The sequence below is a fragment of the Podarcis bocagei genome (genome assembly GCF_964188305.1).
Source record: "Podarcis bocagei genome assembly, chromosome: 3".
Classification (NCBI taxonomy): domain Eukaryota; kingdom Metazoa; phylum Chordata; class Lepidosauria; order Squamata; family Lacertidae; genus Podarcis; species Podarcis bocagei.
In genome coordinates this window covers 110,168,785-110,193,276 of record NC_138127.1, presented here as the reverse complement: position 1 = coordinate 110,193,276, position 24,492 = coordinate 110,168,785, and the positions used below count along the sequence as shown (strand labels likewise).

The window sequence follows — 24,492 nt, the reverse complement described above, 5'->3', positions numbered from 1 at the left end:
GGTCACCCTCGGGATCTGTCTCAGAACCCTCGTATTGGTGGGACGATAGGCCGGAGGAGCAGTTCCGCAGGAAGTGGCTGGACTGTTCCGGCCGAGCAACGCCGCCTGGAGGAAGTGCGGGAGAGACGGACATGGACATTTTCGGGGACGACCCTGGTTTCGAGCACGGCGGCACAGAGATGGAAGAGGAGGTGACTGTCGTCAACGAGAGCAGAGAGGAAGACCTGGAAGAGTTCCACTGGAGGCCTGCCACGGGAAGCGACCGATATCCGACGTTCGTCCCTTTGCAACAGCAGCCCCCAGCTCCAGCACCGGAAGGAGGGGAGGGGGGACTGGGGGGCTTCGAGGGGGGGATGGATGTCAGGGGTTTAGGTGCAGAGGCACGGGCAAGGGAGGAAACAGAGAGCGAAGGGGAGGAGACAGAGGAAAGGATGAGTGATGACGACGACCCGAGATCTCCCAGTCTTTCCAGTGAATCAGAGGATTCACAGAAAGGAGCACCAGTGGCCAGGGCAAGGGGGGAGTCTAGGGAGGCACCCCAGGAAGATAGAGCCAGAGGAGACTCAGGGGGGAGCAGCTGGAAATCGGGACCAGCGTCACCGCCAGGAAGCAGGGAAGAGGAAAGGAGCCAGGAGGGAAGCGCTGGCAGCTCACCACAGGAGGGAGGGCAGGAGTCAGGAGTGGCCACACCTCCATCGGGGAGCGAAGAAACGGTTAAGAGGAAAGTGGAAGGTTGGGCGCGCGCGCCAAGTTCAAATGCAGAGGAAGGCGGCGCAGTGAGCAGCCCCGAAAGGGAACCGGGTCCTAAAGCCCGGCGCAAGGAGGCAGAAGGGTCTGGGTCAGCGTCAGAAGAATCCCGGAAGGAAGAAGCCCCGGGGGGTAGAGGGACCCAGAGGAGGACAGTCAGGAGGAAAAGGTGGAGCAAGGCTAGGATATTAAGTTGGTGCGCACGGGGCGGAGACTCAGACGGAGCCTCGCCGATCTAGCTAGTAGACGTAGAGTTGCAGACAGCAGCGTGAGAATGGAAACTGTAATTCAATAAAGACTTTTACTTAATGACCGCTGGCTAGCGTGATCCTCTGTGAGCTAGGATCTTGAAGCAGCTCTGACAATTATTATTATTATTATTATTATTATTATTATTATTATTATTATACTGTGGTTCTATGAAGTCTGCACTGGATCCAGGTGGCAGATCCAGCCCTGAAGGCAGGAGCACAGGGGATTGTGGGCAAATTGCCTCTTGAAGCGGGCAAGCTGTTACGCCAGGGTGGCAAGTATTGGGGGGGCCAGGAGCTGGGTTCAAGAGGAGCTGAGGTCACAGGCAGGCAGAGGAGTCCAAAGGCAGAAAGAAGAATCAGGCAGAGCCAGAGACCAGGAGCACCAAGTTCGAGAGAGACTGGGGGAAACCTTTAGAACAGGAAGTGGGAGCTGGTACTTGGAAATGGGGAGTGGGTTCCCCAGGAGTTATTTGCGGGGCTTCTGGGTGAGGTCACTTGCAGAGCCAGGCAGAGGACCAGGCCAGGTAGATAATGTGCCCCCCCCTTTTTACACTGGGTAAAATCATTTTTTAAGTAGACAAATTTGACTATTAATTATAATATAATTATAATTAAAACTTCTCCGTCTTCTTATTCTACTCTTAAAAAAGATGTATGCAAGTGGGAAAGCCGCGCTATTGCTCCTAAGCAACTATTTCTTTAAAAAACATGGTTTCCACCCAATTTTATCCTCATTGAGCTATATGTACTCCTCGGGTGTAAGTAATATTCCTGGCCTAGTCAACCAAATTTTAAACAAATGGCCACATCTTCATCAATTTTTCATCATTTTCAAAAACAAACAAACAAAAAAACCACAAAACTTAGCGATAAGAAAGCCAACACGCTTATCTTTAAGGTACACGTGGTTTTAATTTTTGGCAAACAAGATTTCAAACAAAAACTCAATCAATCAATCATTTTATTCGACCGTCAGTCAGTAAAAAAGAAAAAATACATTTGTCAGTACACAGTTAAAAACTCCAGGAAGATTTTAGAACTTAGTCAACACTAAAATGGGCTAAACAGATAGCCCCATATCAATACATTCAATTATAGTCTTGCGACGCTTAAAAGCTAAAAAAAGAAATTTGGCCACCAAGGAAGGTATAGCTCTAGTGACGTTATTCAGCAAATGTAAAACCTGGTTTTCTCCGGGTAGGAAGCTAGATTGACATAGGAGTGGGTCTATAAAATTTTGTCTAAGCAAACAAAAACTCACCAACATTTAACAGCACGAAAAACATGGTCCGCCATCACGTTCACGGCGCGCTGGCTGATGGAGCCTTGGCCACCCGGCGCCCGTTCCGCGCTCCTCTGCGGAGCTGATCGCAGGTCCCGCTCCGGACGCCGGGAAGCTTTTCTCTCGCGCTGCCAGCCATGGCCCAAGGGAATCCGCCCGCCACCACCGTCGCCTTTGCGCCTCTGCGTTCGCCCCAGTGCATCCCCTGCGATTGTGAATATGCTGACTGAGGCCCCCTTTGGAATCGGGGGCCCGGGCCAAGTGGCCCATATGCCCCCCCCCCGGTCTGGGCCTGCCCCTGGGTGCACTTGGTTGCGATGGATGGAGAGGCTAGCTCCAGTGTTCCTACGTGCCACTCAGCTCCTGAACCTTCTCTCTGCTCCCTCTCCTCCCTTCCCAGCCCCAGCACAGCATCCCGGACGTCTTCATCTGGATGATGAGCAATAACAAGCGCATCGCCTACGCCCGCATCCCCTCAAAGGACATCCTCTACTCCATCGTGGACGAGGAAACGGGGAAGGACTGCGCCAAAGTGAAGACCGTCTTCCTGAGGGTGACGTGGCGGCTGGTTTTTAACCCCCTCCTTGGGACGCAGTGGATGGGCGGACAGATGAGGGGAGGCTGGGAGGGGGGAGGGCATGAGTGGTGCAACTTAGAAAAGAGGTGGGCGGATAAGAAGCATCTCAGGTGCCAAAGCCGCCTTGTCTGCTCCGTCATCATTTCATTATTTTTTAAAAATATTTATTAAAATTTTCAAAATGTTACAAAGAGAGAAAACAGAGAAAATAGCAACAAAAGAAAATACAAAGAACCCCCTTCCCACCATGTAGAAAAAAAAGAAAGAAGAAAATTCCAAATTAAAAAAAAAACATAAAAGTGACAAAATTGCAAAAATCCCAAACTTTTAAAAAATAAAAATAAAATAAAAACAACTTCATTATTTTCAGACCCTTAACTGTCATTACCTTCTTTCTTAGACCTCCTCCTCCCCCCTTCCTTTGTATCCTAGTTGTTAATTATCCCAGCAAATCCTTTCCTTTCCATGTTTCATAAAATTCTATCATTACATTACCCTAGACTATTTTAATCCTATCTTTCTATAATAAAATAAACCTTAAAAATTTAAAGCTTAAGTCTTAAGCTCCGTCATCATCTCAGAGTATCAGAGGCTGCCCGGCCTTCAGCAGTTGTAGAATTCAGAAAGCCTTTCAAAAAGTTAAAATGGCAATAGACTGGGAACCAATTAAAACTCATGCCAGCTTTCTAAACATATGGTAAAGGACAAAATTGGTTCCCTTTCTGCCTCACCTTCCATTCTGCACATGCTCTCTCTCTCCCCCCCACTATACACACACACGCACCCCGTATTTTCCGGCGTATAAGACGACCCCCCCCCAACTTCTCCAGTTAAAATATAGAGTTTGGGATACACTCGCCGTAAAAGACTACCCCTCTTCCAACGCACACCAAATAACAATTTAAAAAAACCAGTCTCCAGTCCGGCTCAGAAATCCACTCCACTTCCCAGTGGCCGGGGGCTTCTGGGGCCAATTTTCAAGCGTATTTCTGCTTCATCTAGAGAGCTTGGTGTCCTCTGGTTTAATTTGCTGTTGTTTTATCCTTTGGTGGGGAGTTGCTGCAGGAGCTGCTGCTGTAGCCGGCGCATAAGACGACTCCCGACTTTGGAGAAGATTTTCCTGGGTTAAAAAGTAGTCTTATATGCCAGAAAACACAGTACCTCAAAGGTGACTGCCAGGGAGTTCCAAAGTGCAAGGGTTGCCACACTAAAACGGGGACTTCTGAAGGGAGACAAAAGACCAACTAAAATGGAGCAGCAGGCGAAATTATTTGATTATGTAGAATTGGCAAAGATGACAGGGAAAATTAGGAACCAGGCAAACCAAAAGTTTTAACAAAGAATGGGATATATACAGATTATATTTGAAAGAACATTGTTCACATATGAAATATTTGACATGCTTTGCAATGCTATATGCTACAGAGGTTATAGATAATTTATGGTAAGTTAAAGGTCATACAATATGCAGTCAACAAGGAAACAAAGGACCCATACTGAGGAAGATGGAAGTCTCAACATATGGAAGAACTTTATTTTATATGTAATTTCTTCTTTTTTGTATTTGATGTGATTTGTTTTTTCTTTGGTCCTTTTTGCGGGAAATGGATTCAAATTAAAAATCAATGAAAATTAAATTGCAAAATAGCAAAAATAAAAAAGAAAGGGGACTTCTGGTGCTTAGAGAAAAGTGATGGGTGTGTAATGCTCTCTTTTTCTCTTTCTCTCTCTTCCTTGGCTTTTCTTCACTCAGTTACCAGGGAAAAAAGGTTTTGGGCCGGCCGGCTGGACGGTGCAAGCCAAGATGGAGATCTATTTGTGGCTGGGGCTCAACAAACAGCGCAAGGACTTCCTCAGCGGCCTGCCCTGCGGCTTTGAGGAGAAGAAACTTCCCAAGGGCCAAAACATCCCTTCCTTCCCACCCATCAGCCTCCTGTACAACAGTAAGAGAACCCCTTCCTTGCTTCTGGAGCGGCCGGGGACCCCACAGGCTCACCTTTGTGCCTTACCTGTAATCCCAGGTGTGGCAGGGCAGGTCTTCTTTAAGGCACCCAGAGCACGCACAGAGGCACCGTCTTCCTGACTGTGTTAGATTTTGCCCAGCCTCAGCCTTTCGTACTGAAGGCAGGCCCTAAGGTGTTATGAAAGGATCACCTTAAAAGATGCCCAATGGCTACACTCAGGCAAATGCCAAATGCGTATCACTCTTTAGGATACATGAATCCAACAATTTCAGTGTCTCTCTCTTTCTCATTTTCCCAGTCTTCAGAGCATCCCATTTCTGCAAACGCCTTCATTTTTTTTTTTAAAAAAAAAGGATATACAGTAGTACCTCGGGTTACATACGCTTCAGGTTACAGACTCCGCTAACCCAGACATAGTGCTTCAGGTTAAGAACTTTGCTTCAGGATGAGAACAGAAATTGTGCTCCGGTGGCACGGCCGCAGCAGGAGGCTCCATTAGCTAAAGTGGTGCTTCAGGTTAAGAACAGTTTCAGGTTAAGAACGGACCTCCAGAACGAATTAAGTACTTAACCTGAGGTACCACTGTACATGCGCAGGTCGCAATTCACCACTTCTGCACATGCATGTGATGTCATTTTGAGCATCTGCACATGCGCGAGTGGCGAAACCCAGAAGTAGTGCGTTCGGGTGCAACCCGAAAACGCTCAACCCGAAGCAACTTCAACCCGAGGTTTGACTGTATATTTATGCACATTTCTCTTAATGCACATTTTTGGTACATACTTTTGACTAGTGAAAGCATCCCTCCCCAAAAACCCCAATGTCCTCCCAATACAATGCATTCCCCCCAATGGCCCCCATTACAATCCACCCCCTCCAAACACACTTCCCCATAATACAATGCATTTTTAATACAATATTTTCGCCAATATACACATCCTCCTGTTCTATCTCCAGCTGGAGAACTGCACCCCAAATTTCACAGAACTGCAAATTTCAAAGAAGTGCTGCGGTTTGGTTCGTGCATTCGTTTGCAAAGTGTGAATTTTGTACATTCCGTTTACGGTGTCAGCTAAACATGTGGTCCTCTGTCGCTGCCCCAAATCCACACGGAGTCACCTCCCTCTCTTTCCTTTCCTTTCCCCCGTGCAGTGAAGCAGGTCTTCCAGCTTCGTGTCCACATGTACCAAGCCAGGAGTCTGTTCGCTGCCGACAGCAGTGGCCTCTCCGATCCCTTTGCTCGCGTCTTTTTCATCACGCAGAGTCAATGCACAGAGGTAAGAGGAGGAGGAGAAGAAGAAGAGGAGTTTGGATTTGATATCCCGCCTTTCACTCCCTTTAAGGAGTCTCAAAGCGGCTCACAATCTCCTTTCCCTTCCTGCCCCACAACAAACACTCTGTGAGGTGAGTGGGGCTGAGAGACTTCAGAGAAGTGTGACTGGCCCAAGGTCACCCAGCAGCTGCATATGGAGGAGCGGAGACACGAACCCGGTTCCCCAGATTACGAGACTACCGCTCTTAACCACTACACCACACTGGCTCTCAAGATGTGTGATTCAGAGACGAGTGGTCCTTGTATGAATTTCTCGCTTGTTAAAAGCAGAGGTGATGTTCCGTGCAGCCCAAATTGTTCGTGGCTCCTGTTGAGGGTGGCCAAACCTGCCAGTACAGTTTTCTCTCAGTTCCACATTGTTATTATCCATTTCATAAAATTAATGCCCTGCTAGGTTGTAAAAAAACCAAATCTCAAACGGGTTTACAAAAAAAATCAAACAAGAAAATTATCAACAAGAAAACAACAGTAATTTAAGACTTCCGAAAAGTTAAAATAACAAAAGACCAAAAATGGATTAAAACACCTGATTGGGCTTGTTTAAACAATAATGGCTTGAGCAGGCAACTGCCCAATATCAATAGGCAGGGAGTTCCAAAGTGTAGATTCCAGTCTTCAGTTTTCTGCAATTCTGCATGTCTTTTTTTTTAAAAAAGAAAAGTTCTTATCAAAATCCACCAACATTTTATTGTGATTTTCTCTTAATACACACATTTAGCAACTTTTGGTCTGCCAATTTTGCAAAAGGCTGTCCTGTATAAAAATGATTTATTTATTTTTAAAGTGTGCTTAAATGTGAAGTGGAGGTGGCTGCTTGCTTCATTTCCCTAGGGAGGGAATTTCGGAATTTAGGTGCCCCTGTAGAAAAGGCCCCGTCTTATACCCACCAATGAAAGGAGACTAGAAAGACAAAGATAGTGGTTACCTCAAATGCAAAATTCCAGAAGGTTATAGCAGCAGTTCCTGCTGTAGGCAAAAGCTCTGCGGGATTTTGGGGGGAACTGAAAGAAATAGGATATGGGGTTTGAAGGAGGAGGTTCATGCACACCTTGAGTCCTTCCTCCTCCTCCTCTTCTCAGGTCCTCCAGGAGACACTTTGCCCCACATGGGACCAGCTGCTGGTGTTTGACAACGTGGAGCTATATGGGGAAGTCCATGAGATGCGGGACGACCCTCCCATCATTGTCATCGAGATCTATGACCAGGACACCGTGGTAAGAGGGTGTGCTGGTCCCGTGGGTTACCCAAGAGGCGAGGTCCAAGTCCGGTCCATGGTCAGAGGTGCAACATGGAGGCAGTCCACAGTAGCTGAAGCTAGGTGCAGAGCAGGGCAGGGAGCTGGGTGAGGTCAGGAACAGGCTTGCAAGCAGGGAGCCAGAGCGGGTCAGCAGCTCAGGCAGGAAAACAGGACAGGGTTCAGGCAGGAACTAGCAACCAACCATGTTGCTCCTGCAACTTGGGACGGGGTCTGGCCGGCTTTTATCTCCCCTGAGGCATAGGGCGGCCTCGATCCTCTGGTGACTCGCCTCTCCTGGCCTTAAGGTGAGCACTCATCCTCCAGGAACTTAGTTCCCTCCGCCTCTCTGCCCTGAGCCTCTGCAGCTCAGGAGAGGCTGGAGGGTTACCGGACCCAGAGGCAACCTCCGCTTCCTCTGACGGGGCTGAGAGTGGAGCACCTGCAGGCAATGGGTCCTCCATCACCTCAGGAGCCAGAGCAGACTCAGCTGATGCCTGCAACTGAGGACCCAGCACAGGTGAGGACCCTTCAGGCTCATGTCCTAGCCCCGGCTCAGTTGGTTCTGGAGGCGGGGACTTCTCTGCAGGCTGGGATCCCTCAGGTTCAGCCTCCGAGTCCGAATCCCAGGCCATCACAGAGGGGCCGGGAAGGGAAGTGGGGGAATCATAGCATAGTGGGGAAGCAGACTTCTTTCCATGCAATGTGTCAGGCAGAAGAGGAGCCAACCCAGGTTGCCAGGAATGGATAAGACAAGGAAAAGTCCTTACCATCTGCTTGTTTATTCAACATTTACAGAGAGAGGCTTGGAAATGCAGCCTCTTTGAAGAATGGTGTTGTCCCGAGTAAATCTCCATCCCCCTTCTCTCCCACTTCCTCATTCGTCAACAGCACCACTCCCTTGACGATTATCTGTTTTCAGGCCCTTTGCTCTCCTACTTTTAAGGCTCGCCGGGTTCTGGGAGATGGTGGGTCTGGAATGCTTCCTAGTGATAACGTGTCAGCCAGCTACTGCTCCTCTTCTCCCATTATTTCCCAACTTTGCCCCTCATCTTCCTCTGAGCTGTGACCTCCCTCAAACCCCAGTTGTAATTTTGAACTGTCTTCCTCTTCTCTGGAGGGGTCAGGCAGTCTCCATCATTCCTCCTCTACCCAGTCCCCGGTGGGAGAGGGCTCACATCCAGTACTGCTCACGTCTTTTGACTCTGGACCTCTGGAGCTCCCCATAGCGATGTCTCCTGGCACACCCTCCCTGCCCCACCATTTTTGGTCTGTGGCCCACCATGCTGCTTTGAGGACCAAGGATCAAGCTAGATATTCAGAGCAGACTAGCTGAGATCTGGTTTGGAATGGATGGAAGCCACAACCCTGAGGTTCTCATGCTCGACCAACAAAGCTCTCCACCTTCTCCATCTCCTTCCAGGGAAAGGCTGACTTTATGGGCCGAACGTTTGCCAAGCCCGTGGTGAAGATGTCGGACGAGGAGTACTGTCCGCCCCGCTTCCCGCCCCAGTTAGAGTACTATCAGATCTACCGGGGCAACTCCACTGCCGGGGACCTGCTGGCTGCCTTCGAACTGCTTCAGGTAATGGCGTCCTCAGGACGCATGCATGGGGTGGGGGGCAAGTGGGTCAAACCTGGCTGAGCCCGAGGTCCCCGAATGAGACTAAGAGGGGTAGCTGATGCCTCAGAATAGAACCAGGTTTTGAGATGGCCTTCGGGGCTTGGAGGACTGGGCCGAATGAATTTTGGTAAATGTGAGGTTCTACACTTAGAACAACAACAACAACAATAATAATAATAATAATAATAATAATAATAATAATAATAATAATACCTTTATTGTCAATGTACAACCTGTGTACAATGAAATGAAATGAGACCCCCTCCCCCCCAAACACTCAATCTCATTGCACTCTATGTGCTTATCGAACAACACACCACCTCACAAGTCAATTGCGCTATGTTATTTTCTGTTCAACAGCCCAACAGCCCACGGATAGAAGCTATTTTTTAGCCTGTTGGTACGGCTGATTATACTTCTATATCTCCTGCCCGAGGGTAGAAGATTAAAGAGGTGATGGCCGGTGTGTGAGTCATCCCTGAGAATTCTTCTCGCTCTCCTAAGGCAACGATCCCTTGCGATGTCATCTAGCGGACTCAAGGGACAGCCCACGATATCATGTGCTGTGTTTTATACCCTCTGTAGAGACTTTCTGTCCATGGCTGTCAAGCCAGCATATCACACTGTGATGCAGTATGAAAGGACACTTTCTATTGAGGACCTGTAGAAGGAGTTCATCAGTTGTTGTTTAACATTATTCTTTCACAAGACCCATAGGAAATGGAGTCTCTGTTGGGCCTTTCTGACCACCTGAGTTATATTGATTTTCCAAGTGAGGTCCTCACTAAGGTAAACTCCCAGGAATTTAAAGGAGGAGACTCTCTCCACACAGCCCCCCCATATACAATGGGTCAGGTTCCCCTCTCTTCCTCCAGAAGTCCAACACCATCTCCTTTGTCTTGCTAATATTTAGGTGCAAGTTATTCTCTAAGCACCTTGTAGATACTTTTTGAACCTCCCCCCGTACGCTGATTCATCTCCGCCTGCAATTAGGCCCGTTATGGTAGTATCATCTGCAAACTTAATAATTAGTGTGGATGGATCAGATGATATTCAGTCATATGTGTACAATGAGTACAGGTAGGGAAGAACCAGATGCACAAATATAGGAATGGGGGGTGGGGCTGTTGGGATACTGACAGGGAGACAAAGTCCATCATGACTCCACGTCGCCTCCGGACGATCCATCGATCTCTCGTAGATACAGTATCAGCAATTAGCGACAGGAGCTCCAGAAATAGCTTGCCACATTCCAGAGCTGATGCACGCTCTATCAGCAGAGTTTGCATAGCGAAAGATGCACTCAGGAGAGCATATTTACAACTTTATTCAGCGTTGGTCAGAACAAAGAGAAAACATGACTGCCTGCTTCAGTGTCTCAGACACAGAGAGAAAACGAAAGCATAGACACAACAGAAACATCCTGTGAACAGGAAATACGCAGGCTGTGACACAAACATCCTGCTCCCTTTTAAGGTGGAACGGAACTATCCTAACAGGGGCCACCTGGCTTGCCAGCAGGACATGTGAAAAGGGTTTAGGAGTCTTAGTGGACCCCAAGCTTAACATGAGTCCACAGCGTGATACAGCAACAAAAAAGGCGAATTCTGCATCAACAGAAGATAGAATCAGGTTCTAGGATGACTTTCACAGTTTGGAGAACTGGGCCAAAACCTAACGAACTAGTCTTTTCTGTTATGGTTCCCAGGCAGCTAGTACACTAGGCCTGAAACTTACATCGGGGTTATGTTTTGGGGGTCTGCGCCCAAAGGGAAAGCCAGGAAGATCCCCGGAATTGTGCCCCTGCAACCGTTCTCACCTGCTCAAAGCCATTCCTGTGACGTTAACATATGAGCGTGCTGGAGGTGAATTAGTTAAACAAGTTACCCAATCAGAACCCAGGGGGGTGGAGTCGAGGGACCATAAAACCAGCTCTGGGAGGAGTTTGTTGGGAGTTGGGTTGGCTGGAGTGGGAGTGAATTGGGGTAGAGTCTGTGGGTAGGTTGAGTTCGTGTAGCGAAATAAGTTGAGTCAGGAACAGTTAGGAGCTAGGAAGACAAGTAAATATCTGAGAGGTGGTCTAGTGAGTGAGAGCAGGTAGCAGAAGTTATAGGTCTGGATAGGCACCCCATGATTGTAATTGACCAATACCGTTTATGAAACCACACGCTTCTTAAACTGCAATAAATAAACAGAAGTTTATGTTCCAATTTAACCCTGACTGGACTCAGTATTGTACCAGGTAGGGCCTGGGTGGTGGCAGTGAGAAATCAAGTCGTGGCACAGGGATCAATCAAGTGTGAAACGTCCGGGGACCTTGTGTGATCGCCACAATTCCCACCTGCCCAAATTGGGACACAGGCTCACATTTCCTTCCCAAAGCCTGGTATGCCTTTGCCCGGCTTTGGGAAGCAGAAGAAGGGCTTCAGCTCTCATGCCTGTTTCTCAATGCTGCTGCCACTGCGGGAGCTGCTTCTGGGGTCCCCATCCTCAGGCCCCATGAAATCTGGGCACCCCAGGACAGAAGCAGAGCCCAGAGTGCCTTCAAAGAAAGCAGGGCAGTCCTGCTTGAAATGGGGCAATTGGAAGGTATGTTACTGGCTTCTGGGAAGCTCATGCTAAGGCCCTGAGATGCTTCTGCAAGATCTTGCAGGGCTGTCCGAGATCTCTCAAGATCTCATGATGGCTCTGCAAGTTCTTGCAGAGCATCCCAGGATCCTGAAATGTTCTTCCGAGAGCTTAGTAAGTAAAGAGCTCTTTAAAAGCTCTTTCAATCACAGGAAAACCCTGTGCAGAAAAAGCTTCTTAAGCCCTCTGTCTTGCTTTCCGAGTTCTGGAAGCTCTCATAAGATATGGTTCAGCCCCTTTCAATGGGTTTTCCCTGTTCTCTGGCCCTCTTTCTTTCTTTCTATATATTGATTGATGAAGCACACAAGGCTGCGATCACATAAATAAATGGTGCACGGGTTTCGGGTCTACTGTAAGTTGTGTGGATGGAGGAATCTCCAAGGATCCCACCTGCCAAAGACACAACTCCTTCTTCCATCTCACTCTTTGAAAGTGGACTTTGTCTTCTCCATCTGCTGCACTGTTTGCCTGTTTAAGAGTGGACTTTCTTTTCTTTTCTTTACATCTGTGGATTTGTCCTGTCCTGTCCGTCCTTCTGTCTGTCTGTCTGTCTCTCTTTCCGCCCTGCCTCCATCTTCTCAGCTTCCTTACGACGATGAAGAGATCAGGCGGGCCTTGCTGGCGGTCAATGATCCGTGCGTGCCGCAGATCAAGGTGCTTCCCAGATTGCTGCAGCCGAAAGAAAACCCCTTTGTGATGCTCTCATTTCTCTTAGCTGGGGGCCTTGCCTTGTATTACAGGATACCCTGATTTGATTTTTGTTATTCTTATTTTGCCCTTTGCATTATCTCGCTCTCTTCCTCTTGTCTGCATGAACCAAACTAGGTCAAGTTCTGCTTGTCTCACAACCCACCTGTCCTGCTCTCCCTCCCTTGACTTTTTCCACCCGTAACTCGCTCACAAATCGTGGAGCGGGGCCTTGGGCATGCGAGTAACCTCCAAAGGGGCTGTTCTGCACATCCTCTGGAAGAAAATGTCAGCTCAGCCCACCAATCACCCTTTCTTCCCCAAAATGTTGGCACCTCTCAGAAATCACCAGCATGCTCAAAGTCTCTTTGCTTGCGTCTTGGAGCTATTAGAAACCTGCATGCTTGTAACAGTGATTTAGAGACGTGCAGTTTCCAACGTGAAATTTCCACCCGGATCACAGAATTAATGTTGATTATACTTTTGGGCACTTCACAAAGCCCCGTGTTGGTAGTTTCTGCCCAAATATCGGAAAGAAACAACTTGGGGAAAGTGGCTTCCATTTCAGCTCTGAGTCCTTCTCCCTGAATCAGGGCTCACCTGAGTGGTACCTGTTTGTACCAGGCTGCTACCAGTGCATGTATTGGCACCTGTGAAATGACTCAGGAAATATCCCCGGGGAGCGCACTAGATCAGGGTTTCCCAAACTTGGGTCTCCAGCTGTTTTTGGACTACAACTCCCATTGTCCCTAGCTAACAGGACCAGTGGTCAGGGATGATGGGAATTGTAGTCTCAGCCGTTCCTACATGGAATCCATCATTCCGCTTCCCCACAGCTGCCACGTTGTGCAATGCCCAGTGGTTTTTTTTCCCCTGGGGGGGATACAGAGGTACACATACCCCTAAACATTTTTTGAATCTTTGTACTTTTGTCCATTTACTCTATTTCTTTTTCCCGATGTGAACTATAAAATGGTGGTTTTTCTTGAGTCAAAATGAGAGTCCCCTTAAACATTATTTTTTGAAAACAAAAAGCACTGGCAATGCCACACACCCCATGGCAGCCATCTTGTAACTGGCACCCATGGCACATTCTCAACATTCATTCCAAATAGCCCTCTGCACCCCCCCAAAAAAAGTTGGCAACCCCCTACCCTACATGTTCCTTGAGTACCAGTCTTCGTTTCAAAGACTCGGGCAAAACACTGGACCCAAATTTTCTGAGTCACGCAGTAAAGGATGAAGAGTTGACGTACTCTATCCAAAAACGTGACTTTGGGCTTACCTTATTCAAAGCAGGGGTTCTGGACTCCCCCACGTAGCAGTGCATGAATGGGATGGGTTGACTTTCCAAGGGTGAACGAAAGCATCATGGCGGCTGGCAAATGTGTGTTTGTGTGTGTGAGAGAGAGATTGCTAAAGGAACAGATTCGACCTGCCGCCCTTCTCTCTTGCAGATTGGCCCAGCCGGGAAGTCAGAGCTGCCTCCCATTGACGGCCCCACGGACCTGGATCGGGGCCCCATCCTGCCTGTGCCTTTGGGAATCCGCCCTGTGCTGAGCAAATACAGAGTGGAGGTAAGCTTAAAACCTTGGCGTTGCGCTTCCTGCATGGCGGGCGGTTGGACTTGTGCTTCCAAGTAATAATAATAATGATGATGATTTATTATTTGTACCCCTCTCATCTGGCTGGGTCTCCCCAGCCACTCTGGGCGGCTTCCAACAAAGATTAAAAATTAAAATGTCACACATTAAGAACTTCCCTGAACAGGGCTGCCTTCAGATGTCTTCTAAATGTCAGGTAGTTGTTTATCTCTTTGACATCTGGTGGGAGGGAGTTCCATGGGGCGGGTGCCACCACCAAGAAGGCCCTCTGCCCTGTAGCTTTGCTTCTCGCAGGGAGGGAACCACCAGAAGGCCCTCGGCGCTGGACCTCAACGTCCAAGCAGAACGATGGGGGTGGAGAACTCAGTTGGTTAGAGCGTGGTGCTGATAACGCCAAGGTTGCAGTTTCGATCCACGTACGGGACAGCTGCATAGTCCAACATTGCAGGGGGTTGGACTAGATCAGGCATGGCCAAACTTGGCCCTCCAGGGCCAGTGGTCTGGGGTGATGGGAATTGTAGTCCCAAAACATTTGGAGGTCTGAGTTTGGCCATGCCTGGACTAGATGGTCCTCAGAGTCCTCTCAGGAATGGGGGAGGTCCCTCTATGGGGGCCCCAGTAGTCAAATGCCGTTGAGCCCGTTGCTCTTGAACTCTAATTGAGCGACGTGTTCTTGGCGATGGTGGCTCTTCTCTGCTTTCCAAGGAAGTCTCTGCTATCAGCTCTCCCCTTCCTTCCCTTCCAGCTCTGAGTTCTGCTGTAATTCAATCCTGTCTCCCTCTTCTCTTGAAACTGATGGGGGGGCGATCCCCATCACTCCCTCTCCTCCTCCAAGGGAAGCTGAGGAGAAGGAGGGGGCGACCCCCAGTGCTCCTCTTCAGTCCAATCCCTGACCAGTCCTTTCGTCCAACTCCACAATTCTTTGTTGTTGTTGTTGTTTAGTTGTTTAGGAAAAGTTGACAGCTATGGATGGGGGTGGAGACGCTCCTTCAGGTCTACTGGGCTTTTGAGGCCGTTTAGGGCTTTAAAGGTCAGCAACAACACTTTGAATTGGATTGACTTGAATCCATTGGTTTTGGTCTTCCCTTCCGGAGCAGCTCAAAGCAAGCTTGATCTGTTGTTCTTGTTGTTTAGTCATTTAGTCATGTCTGCCTCTTTGTGAGCCCATGGACCAGAGTACGCCAGGCACTCCCGTCTTCCACTGCCTCCCGCACTTTGGCCAAACTCATGCTGGTCTCTTTGAGAACACTGTCCCACCATCTCATCCTCCGTCATCCCCTTCTCCTTGCGCCCTCCATCTTTCCCAACATCAGGGTCTTTTCCAGGGAGTCTTCTCTTCTCATGAGGTGGCCAAAGTCTTGGAGCCTCAGCTTCAGGATCTGTCCTTCCAGTGAGCACTCAGGGCTGATTTCCTTCAGAATGGAGAGGTTTGATCTTCTTGCAGTCCATGGGACTCTCAAGAGTCTCCTCCAGCACCAGAATTCAAAAGCATCAATTCTTCGGCGATCTATGATTCTATAATTCTAGACGGGGGTGGTGCTGCGGTCTAAACCACTGAGCCTCTTGGGCTTGCCGATCAGAAGGTCGGCGGTTCGAATCCCCGCGATGGGGTGAGCTCCTGTTCCTCAATCCCAGCTCCTGCTAACCTAGCAGTTTGAAAGCACACCAAGCGCAAGTAGATAAATAGGTACCGCTCCAGCGGGAAGGTAAACGTCATTTCCATGCACTGTTCTGGTTTGCCAGAGGCAGCTTAGTCCTGCTGGCTACATGACCCGGAAAAACTGTCTGCGGACAAACGCCGGCTCCCTCGGCCTGCAAAGCAAGATGAGCGCTGCCACCCCATTGTCGCCTTTGACTGGACTTAACTGTCAGGGGTCCTTTACCTTTACCTTTTCATAATTCTAGATCTTGTTCTGGGGACTGAGAGACCTGAAGCGTGTGAACTTGGCCCAGGTGGATCGGCCTCGAGTGGACATCGAATGTGCCGGGAGGGGAGTCCAGTCGTCCCTCATCCAGAATTACAAGAAAAACCCCAATTTCAGCACCTTGGTCAAATGGTTTGAAGTGGTGAGTATCTTCCCCCAGCAGAGATGGGTGCATAAGGACGTGAGAAGTGGTTGCTGGATCAAGCCAATGGTCCCTCTAGCCCAGCATTCTGTTCTCACAGTGGACAACTAGAGGCATGGGGGAAACCAGCAAGCAGGATTCGAACCCAAGAGCCCTCTCCCCTCCTGAGCTTTTGGATCGCACCAAAGGTCCATCCAGCCCACAGTGGCCAATCAGGAGCCAATCCTTAGAAGCCCACAAGCAGGGGTGAATGAATGTGTCATGACACCTGGGGTGGGGTGTCGCTACATAGGGCGCATGTGCGGCATTGCTACGTACAGCATACATAGCGATAACGCACATGCGCTGTACATAGTGGTTTGCCAGCGGCACTGCTCCAGTGCCGTACGGACAGTGCTGGGATCCTCTGCTCGTGTCTGCAGCCACAAACAGAGGATCCTCTACATGCGGCTGTAGCGGTGACAGAGGGATCCCACCGCTGTCCGTACGGCGCTTGAGCGGCCCCAGCGGCAAACCGCTATGTACAGCGCATATGTGGCGTTGTTGCGTACAGCGCATGCATGCGACTGTCGGGATCTCCGCTCGGCCAAGCTGATAAAGCTCATCTTCCTCCGGAATCGCCCCTGGCGATAATTAACGACCTGAGCCTTTGATGGGGCCTCAGGCACATTCCCATCCGGCAGAGAATCAAAGCACCACACGGAAGCGATGAGATTTATGGCTACATGGCTAAAGAGTTTTATTTCTCGCTATGCAGACAGCAAAGAAAAATACACCGTCTCTCTGTGAAAGCAGAGAGAAAGTGAAAAACAAAGGAACAAAGGAAGAGGAAACCACTAACGTCACATCCGTCTCCCGTGAGACTTCCAACAGTATGGAATGCGGGGAATGTAAACAGAGTCTTGTGACTCCAAAGTACTGCACAGTGGCAACACACAGAAACTAACAGTGACGCCGCACATTTGCTGTAAACAGCAGTTTGCCGCCAGCGCCGGGATCCTCTGCTCACATCTGCAGTCGCGAACGGAGGATCCTCTACATGCGGCTGTAGCAATGACATAGGGATCCCACTGCTGTCCTTCCGGCGCTTGAGCAGCCCTGGTGGCAAACCACTGTGTGCAGCGCATGTGCGGCGTCGCTAAGTACAGTGCATGCATGCGACGCCACACATGCGCTGTAGATAGCGGTTTGCCGCCGGTGCCGCGATCCTCTGCTTGCGGCTGCAGCTGCAAACAGAGGATACTGCACATGCAGCTGTGGTGGCGTGATGGCTGCTCATGCTGTGGTGGCGGCGGGAGCCTCCGTGGGGTGCCTTCTTGTCACCCCCCCCCCAGACATGGCACCTGGGGTGCACTGCCTCCCATTACAACGCCACTGCTCACAAGGAGAACATGGAGGCAATAGCCCTTTCTCACACTTGCTCTCCTGCAATTGGTTTTGTTAGGCAACAGTGCCCAAGGAAAGCAACCTAGATGATCAAGGGTCTGGAAACCAAGTCTTATGAATGTTATGAAGACAAAAACTGCTCCCTTTCCCTTATGGGGTATTCCGGAGCCCATATAGAGTCCTTAGAATCATAGAATCCTAGAGTTGGAAGAGACCCCAAGGGCCATCGAGTCCAACCCCCTGCCAAACAGGAAACCCCATCAGAGCACTCCTGACATATGGTTGTCAAGCCTCTGCTTAAAGACCTCCAAAGAAGGAGACTCCACCACACTCCTTGGCAGCAAATTCCACTGTCAAACAGCTCTTACTGTCAGGAAGTTCTTCCTAATGTTTAGGTGGAATCTTCTTTCTTGTAGTTTGGATCCATTGCTCCGTGTCCGCTTCTCTGGAGCTTCCTTAAGTGGGTTCCGCTTCCTTAAGTGGGTTTCCTATCAGTAGGAGAAAATAATAGAGGTCAACCAGAGAATATTGAGAAGCAAAGCAGCTAGTAAGCCTGATCTTCATTAAACTGTTGCAACAGGGTCCTCACTCACCCCACGCAGGAGGAAGGGGGAACCCTGAACAGTGGTGTGCAAGCCCTTATATAGACTTTTAAAACTGCCCACCCTGTAGCCCAAGATCACCCCCCAAAACATCATACATACATCACAGGAGGAGGCGGTCTACAGCAGAACTCCTGCCTGCCAGGATACCTGATAGTGGTCACTGATTGCATTACCTGGACAGCCTGGCCATTCTTTGGTGATGGTTAATACTTTAGTTCCTGAGCCCAGGTCAGAGGCTCACCATATTCATACACAAATATGCCCTTAAGACAGGATTTGCAAGCAAAGACTAAAAATGGCTCCAGGGTTGCTCTCTTGACACGTGGTTTATATAATGTATGTGTTTGCCTTGTGCATTTATGAACACTTAATTTATATTTGAGACCTTAGAATTCTTATGACATGAGGAACGGTTGAAGGAGTTGGGGAAGTTTAGCCTGGGAAAGAGGAGACTGCTTTGGAGGCTGTTATGCAGAGGTTGGATGGACACCTGCCAGGGATTTTTTAGCTGAGATTCCAGCATTGCAGGGGGCTGGACTAGATTTCCCTTGGGGTTGTATTCCAAACACTCCATTTCAACTTAAAACATTTCCCCAGACCTGACTGGAAGAATCCACGACCAGAAAGAAGAGGAGTTTCAAGAGGACTGGTGGAATATTTGAATAAATATTGTAATATAAAAAATTAGAAATTACTTGAAAGAAACAAATAGGCCTAGGATTAAATTAAGTTATAATCAAATAAATGGGATTTAGAATATTAAGAAATGTGAATAAGATGGACTATAATTAGAAACTGTTTTAGTTCAATAATGATATTGGAAAGCTGTTACTTTCAACTACAAGGAAACTCAGAAGGGAGGGAACTAGAGGAAGTCAACCAAAATGTTTAAAAGGTTGGATTTGTAAAGAATTAAGTTTGTTGTTGTTGTTTCTCTGTTTATTGTTCCTTTTTTCCCTTTCGTTCATTGATGTATTTTTCTTTTTTCTGTTTTTGTGTGTTATTCTGCTTTGTGGTTTTTGTTATTATTGTGGAAAATCTATTTTTAATAAAATAAAATAAAATAAAACATTTCCCCAGAGCGGCAGTAATCTCAGCCAATCAGATCTCATCTTTCTAGATTTGGGACCAATGAGGGCATTGGAACAAGGAGGGGGTGGCTGAGATGATCCTGAAGACAGCAGGGATCTGTCGATTCCTCCCATCCCCCCAACCACCAAAAGACCCCGGCTAAATCCTACCTTTGCATCTGGTCCCTTCCAGGATCTTCCTGAGAACGAGCTTCTTCACCCCCCGCTGAACATCCGCGTTGTGGATTGCCGCGCTTTCGGGCGTTACACCCTTGTGGGAAGCCACGCTGTGAACTCCCTGAGGAAATTCATCTACAGGCCTCCGGATAAGAAAGCTCAACACTGGAGCACAGCAGGTAATCCCAGAGGGAGGGAGGGAAGGTGATATTATGGGGTCTGGGAGACGGGGCATCTCTGGTGTGAACTAAGTGTGTAACTTGGAACAGGGAACAACCAGTACAGTCATACCTCGAGTTGAATGCGCTTCGGGTTGAGCGCGTTCGAGTTGCGCTCCGCGGCAACCCGAAAGTAACGGAGCGTGTTACTTCCGGGTTTCGCCACTCGCGCATGCACAGACGCTCAAAATGACGTCACACGCATGCGTGGAAGCGGCGAAACACAACCCGCGCACATGCAGACGTACCGTCGTGTCTTGCCTTCCATTCGGGTTGAGAACGGGGCTCTGGAATGGATCCCGTTCACATCCCGAGGTACCTCTGTACAGTCATACCTCATGTTGCGTTTGCTTCAGATTGAGCATTTTCATATTGCGTACTGCGGCGCCCCGGAAGTACTGGAAAGGGTTACTTCCGGGTTTCGCTGCTCACGCATGCGCAGAGGCTTAAAGTGACGTCACACGCATGCACAGAAGCGGCAAATCGCGACCCGTGCACGCGCAGACACGGGTTGCGTTCTACTCAGGTTGTGAACGGGGCTCCGGAACAGATCCTGTTCGCAACCAGAGGTACCACTGTACGTGATAAATGGTCAGTCTTTAGGGTCTTGGTTTGCTAGACAGGAGGGTGTTGGGGCAGAAGGCTATTTAATGAGCCCGCTCTGTAGTTAAGAAACTGAGCTCCATGAGCATCAGAGGTCCTGGTTCAAATCCCAAAGGACCTAGGAAATCGCTTGGGTAACCTTAAGCAAATCACTGTTTCTGACTTTGCTTCTCCACACAACCCCACATCTGAAATAAATGTGGGAATGTTCAGGGTGGCAGGGAGGGAACCGCCAGAAGGCCCTCGGAGCTGGACCTCAGTGTCCAGGCTGAACGATGGGGGTGGAGACGCTCCTTCAGGTATACTGGACTGAGGCCATTAGGGCTTTAAAGGTCAACACCGACACTTTGAATTGTGCTCGGAAATGTACTGGTCCGCAGGGGTTCAAATGGCAATGTAATGGGAATTGGGGGTTGCTCGTGCGTAAGTTGCCGCCACTCTCGGTGAGGTTGCCCGCAGGGGTTCAAATGGCAAAGTAATGGGAATTGGGGGTTGCTCGTGCGTAAGTTGCCGCCACTCTCGGTGAGGTTGCCTGGATAAACCTTTCCCTGGCTGGACAGTCCTGATTCTGCGTCTGTCTCAGTCACTGTCAGAATTCGTCAGTGGGCGTTTCCTGAACTTCTTCCAACATAAAAGTTCCTTGACGGATAGTCTCCGCCTAGCCTCCCTGCGCGGAAGTCTTCTGCGCAGGGTGGGTGTGGGCAGTGGAGGACCAATGCTCTCCCCGCTGGTCTCTGGCGAAGAGTCCTGGAGCCATGCCTCCGAAACCCGCCTCTGCCCGCCTTTCTCCCTGGTGTAACGCTGATTTCCTTCCCCAGTCACTGAGTCCCCTCTTTTCCTGCTGGGACCTTCTCCAGCATCGCTCGGGAACCCTTCCACCACTCCTGACTGCGATGGTAGTTCCCTGACAGGCAAGGAAGCAGATTCTGACCCAACATTAGAAAGGACTTTCTGACGGCAAGAGCTGTTCGACGGTGAAACGGTCTCCCTCAGAAGGTGGTGGATACTCCTTCCTTGGAGGTCTTTAAGCAGAGCTTGGATGGCCACCTGTCATGGATGCTTCAGCTGAGATGCCTGCATCTCAGGGGGTTGGGCTAGATGATGATGATGATGATGATGATGATGATGATGATGATAATAATAATAATAATAATAATAATAATAATAATAATAATAATAATAATTTATCATTTATACCCTGGCCAACTGGCTGGGTTTCCCCAGCCACTCTGGGCAGCTTCCAACGAAACACTAAAATACAATAACCTATTAAACATTAAAAGCTTCCCTAAACAGGGCTGCCTTCAGATGTCTTCTAAAAGTTTGGTAGTTGTTCTTCTCTTTGACGTCTGGTGGGAGGGTGTTCCCCAGGCAGGTGGCACCACCGAGAAGGTGAAATATTCAACATATTTGTGTGCTTATTCTCGTCCCTGCAAGCTTTCTCTCTGAAGCTTGGAGGCGTTCTCTCTCCGGTATTTTCTTCTCCATTTTCCCAGTCATTTTTTCTTCCTTTAATCACACCTTCTGGGAGGGACGTAAGAAGAAGGCAGCTATCTCTGTCCTGTCTTGGTCACAATCAGGGCTCTTTCTGACCCACAACAGGTCGCTTTCTGCCAAATGCTATGTTATTCATCTCGCTGTCTACTTGCCGATAGAATTCACATAACTATCACAAAAACAAACAAGATGAATTTTAACAGGGAGAAATGTAAAGTATTGCACTTGGGCAAAAAAAATGAGAGGCACAAATACAAGATGGGGGACACCTGGCTTGAGAGCAGTACATGTGAAAAGGATCTAGGAGTCTTGGTTGACCACAAACTTGACATGAGCCAACAGTGTGACGCGGCAGCTAAAAAAGCCAATGCAATTCTGGGCTGCATCAATAGGAGTATAGCATCTAGATCAAGGGAAGTAATAGTGCCACTGTATTCTGCTCTGGTCAGACCTCACCTGGAGTACTGTGTCCAGTTCTGGGCACCACAGTTCAAGAAGGACACTGACAAACTGGAACGTGTCCAGAGGAGGGCAACCAAAATGGTCAAAGGCCTGGAAACGATGCCTTATGAGGAGCGGCTAAGGGAGCTGGGCATGTTTAGCCTGGAGAAGAGGAGGTTAAGGGGTGATATGATAGCCATGTTCAAATATATAAAAGGATGTCACATAGAGGAGGGAGAAAGGTTGTTTTCTGCTGCTCCAGAGAAGCGGACACGGAGCAATGGATCCAAACGACAAGAAAGAAGATTCCACCTAAACATTAGGAAGAACTTCCTGACAGTAAGAGCTGTTTGACAGTGGAATTTGCTGCCAAGGAGTGTGGTGGAGTCTCCTGCTTTGGAGGTCTTTAAGCAGAGGCTTGACAACCATATGTCAGGAGTGCTCTGATGGTGTTTCCTGCTTGGCAGGGGGTTGGACTCGATGGCCCTGGTGGTCTCTTCCAACTCTATGATTCTATTATTCTATCTGCACAATCTGCATAAATTGGGGATTTTGCATGATTCATGCCATGATTATTTCCAAAACATTCGTTTCGTTGCAAAGGGAACACAATTTAAATGGGGGAGGGATGTAATTTATTTATTCATTTCACATAAAATTTATATAACACTCAAAGTGATTTACAAAGCAATCAAAACAATAAAATTATTAGTAAAAAGAATTAAGAGATTTATTTTTTTTAAAAGCACTAAACTAAAAACACATCAACTTTCTAGAAATCTGAGTAGGCTTGTCTAAACAGAAATGTTTTTCTGCGAATGTTACTCTCGGTTGTTACTGGTCCAGAGATTGAAAGAAGATAAAGTCCCTAGCAGAGAAGAATTGGATGGATTATGCCAAAATGGCTAAAATGAATCAGAAATCAGGAAGACCAAAGATTTAATAAGGAATGGGAAATTTTAAAAATTTATCTTAAAAGCCATTGCAAACAGTTAAAATCGTTAGTAGGATTGGAAAAACACTTGTAGTTTAATGGTGTATTTTGGACACAATGGAGAGGTAGAAGATTTGGGTTATCATAAAAGATGCAGGAAAATGAATCAACCAAAGGATCCACAAAGGGAGGAGAGAAGTCCAGGAGATTCTTTGGAATCTTGTTTCTATTCTGTATGCTGGATATGTGACTGGGAAATTTTAATCTGAAAAACCAAATTAATTTTTTTTATTTAAAAAATGTTTTTATCAGGCTCCGAAAAGAGTACAGGGAAGGTACCTGCTTGATGTCACTAGGCAGGGAGTTCCAAAGATGTGGAATGGGTATTATGTAGCACCTGTAAGATGGAAGGTGTCAGGAGGGCATATTTGGGGCAAGGCGACCAGGGAAACAGGTATCATTCACAGACTGAAACAACCACCAACTATCTGTCGGAGCCTCTGCTACGAGCTGGAAAAGCTCATCCTCCGGTTGAGTCCTTCGGAGTCGCCTCCGACGATGATTAACGACCTGAGCCTCTGATAAGGCTCCAGGCAAGTTCCCTCATTACGCAGAGTATCCAGCAGCAGGGAAGGACGAGAAAATATGAGCTACATTGCAGAGAGTTTTATTTCTAGTTACGCAGACAGAAAAGAAATATACATGCTCTCTCTGTGAAAGCAGAGAGCAACTGGAAAACAAAGGAAGAGGAAACCAGTAACATCACATCCGTCTCCTGTCTTCTGTGAGACTTCCAACAGTCTGGAATCCCAGGAATGTAAACAGAGTCTTGTGACTCCAAGCACTGCACAGTGGAACAAACAGAAACTAACACTATCCACGGGATTGATTTCCATTCCGGACACAGGGCAAATAAGCAAACACTTTCTGTTTCTGTTTCCGTTGGAATTCTCCAGAATCTCTGCCTTCTGGCCACCTCTGTTCTAAAACAATTCTCTTCTTCTTCCTCTTCTTCTTCTTCATCTTCTTCTTCTCCTTCTTCTCTCTCCCTTTCCCTCTTTTTCTGTGCTTGGTTCTCTTTCTCTGTCCTCTGCCCAGCTAAGCTCATGAGTGCCTATGCAGCCCTGGCCAACGGTGGACCCATCTCTCACCCCACAGGGGAAATCGTGGTTAACATGGAGCCCGAGGCCCCCATCAAGAAGATGGAAACCATGGTCAAGCTGGAAGCGGTAAGTTTTCTAAAATGTATTTATTGGTGTGTGCTTGTCGGCATCCTTCGGGGGTCGAGATGAAAGCTGGCTAGCCCCCAGCTGGATCATGCCCTTCCAGCCGTGACGAACCCCCGACCTCTGGTGTGACGTAAAACAGTGACTCAGACTTCAAAGCCTGAGCACACTGTATCAGCAGAGCATACTGCGCAAACAGAAGAGGCATGAGGCTTCTGGAAACATACTAACAAGCTACGGATTTATGAAGCATAAATCAGGACAAAAGAAACATGTCATCTCTCTTTCCGTCTCCTCAGAGAGAGAGAGAGTCAAAAGCAAAAGCTATACACGA

General features: G+C 48.3%; 1 protein-coding gene across 17 annotated transcripts in view; it reads left to right on the top strand.

Moving 5' to 3' along the window:
- Nucleotides 1-24,492, top strand: part of OTOF (otoferlin) — a 218,315-nt gene that overhangs the window by 147,665 nt on the left and 46,158 nt on the right. For 9 of the 17 annotated variants that reach the window (XM_081188322.1, XM_081188311.1, XM_081188320.1 and 6 more), the window contains 10 exons: nucleotides 2,684-2,836; nucleotides 4,614-4,803; nucleotides 5,977-6,101; nucleotides 7,237-7,371; nucleotides 8,815-8,976; nucleotides 12,226-12,297; nucleotides 13,788-13,907; nucleotides 15,840-16,001; nucleotides 19,256-19,418; nucleotides 24,031-24,161. In XM_081188322.1, coding sequence (XP_081044448.1) covers nucleotides 2,684-2,836; nucleotides 4,614-4,803; nucleotides 5,977-6,101; nucleotides 7,237-7,371; nucleotides 8,815-8,976; nucleotides 12,226-12,297; nucleotides 13,788-13,907; nucleotides 15,840-16,001; nucleotides 19,256-19,418; nucleotides 24,031-24,161 — 1,413 coding nt within the window. The remainder of the gene's footprint in view (nucleotides 1-2,683; nucleotides 2,837-4,613; nucleotides 4,804-5,976; nucleotides 6,102-7,236; nucleotides 7,372-8,814; nucleotides 8,977-12,225; nucleotides 12,298-13,787; nucleotides 13,908-15,839; nucleotides 16,002-19,255; nucleotides 19,419-24,030; nucleotides 24,162-24,492) is intronic. The other 8 variants (XM_081188312.1, XM_081188325.1, XM_081188317.1 and 5 more) reach the window with 3 other exon arrangements.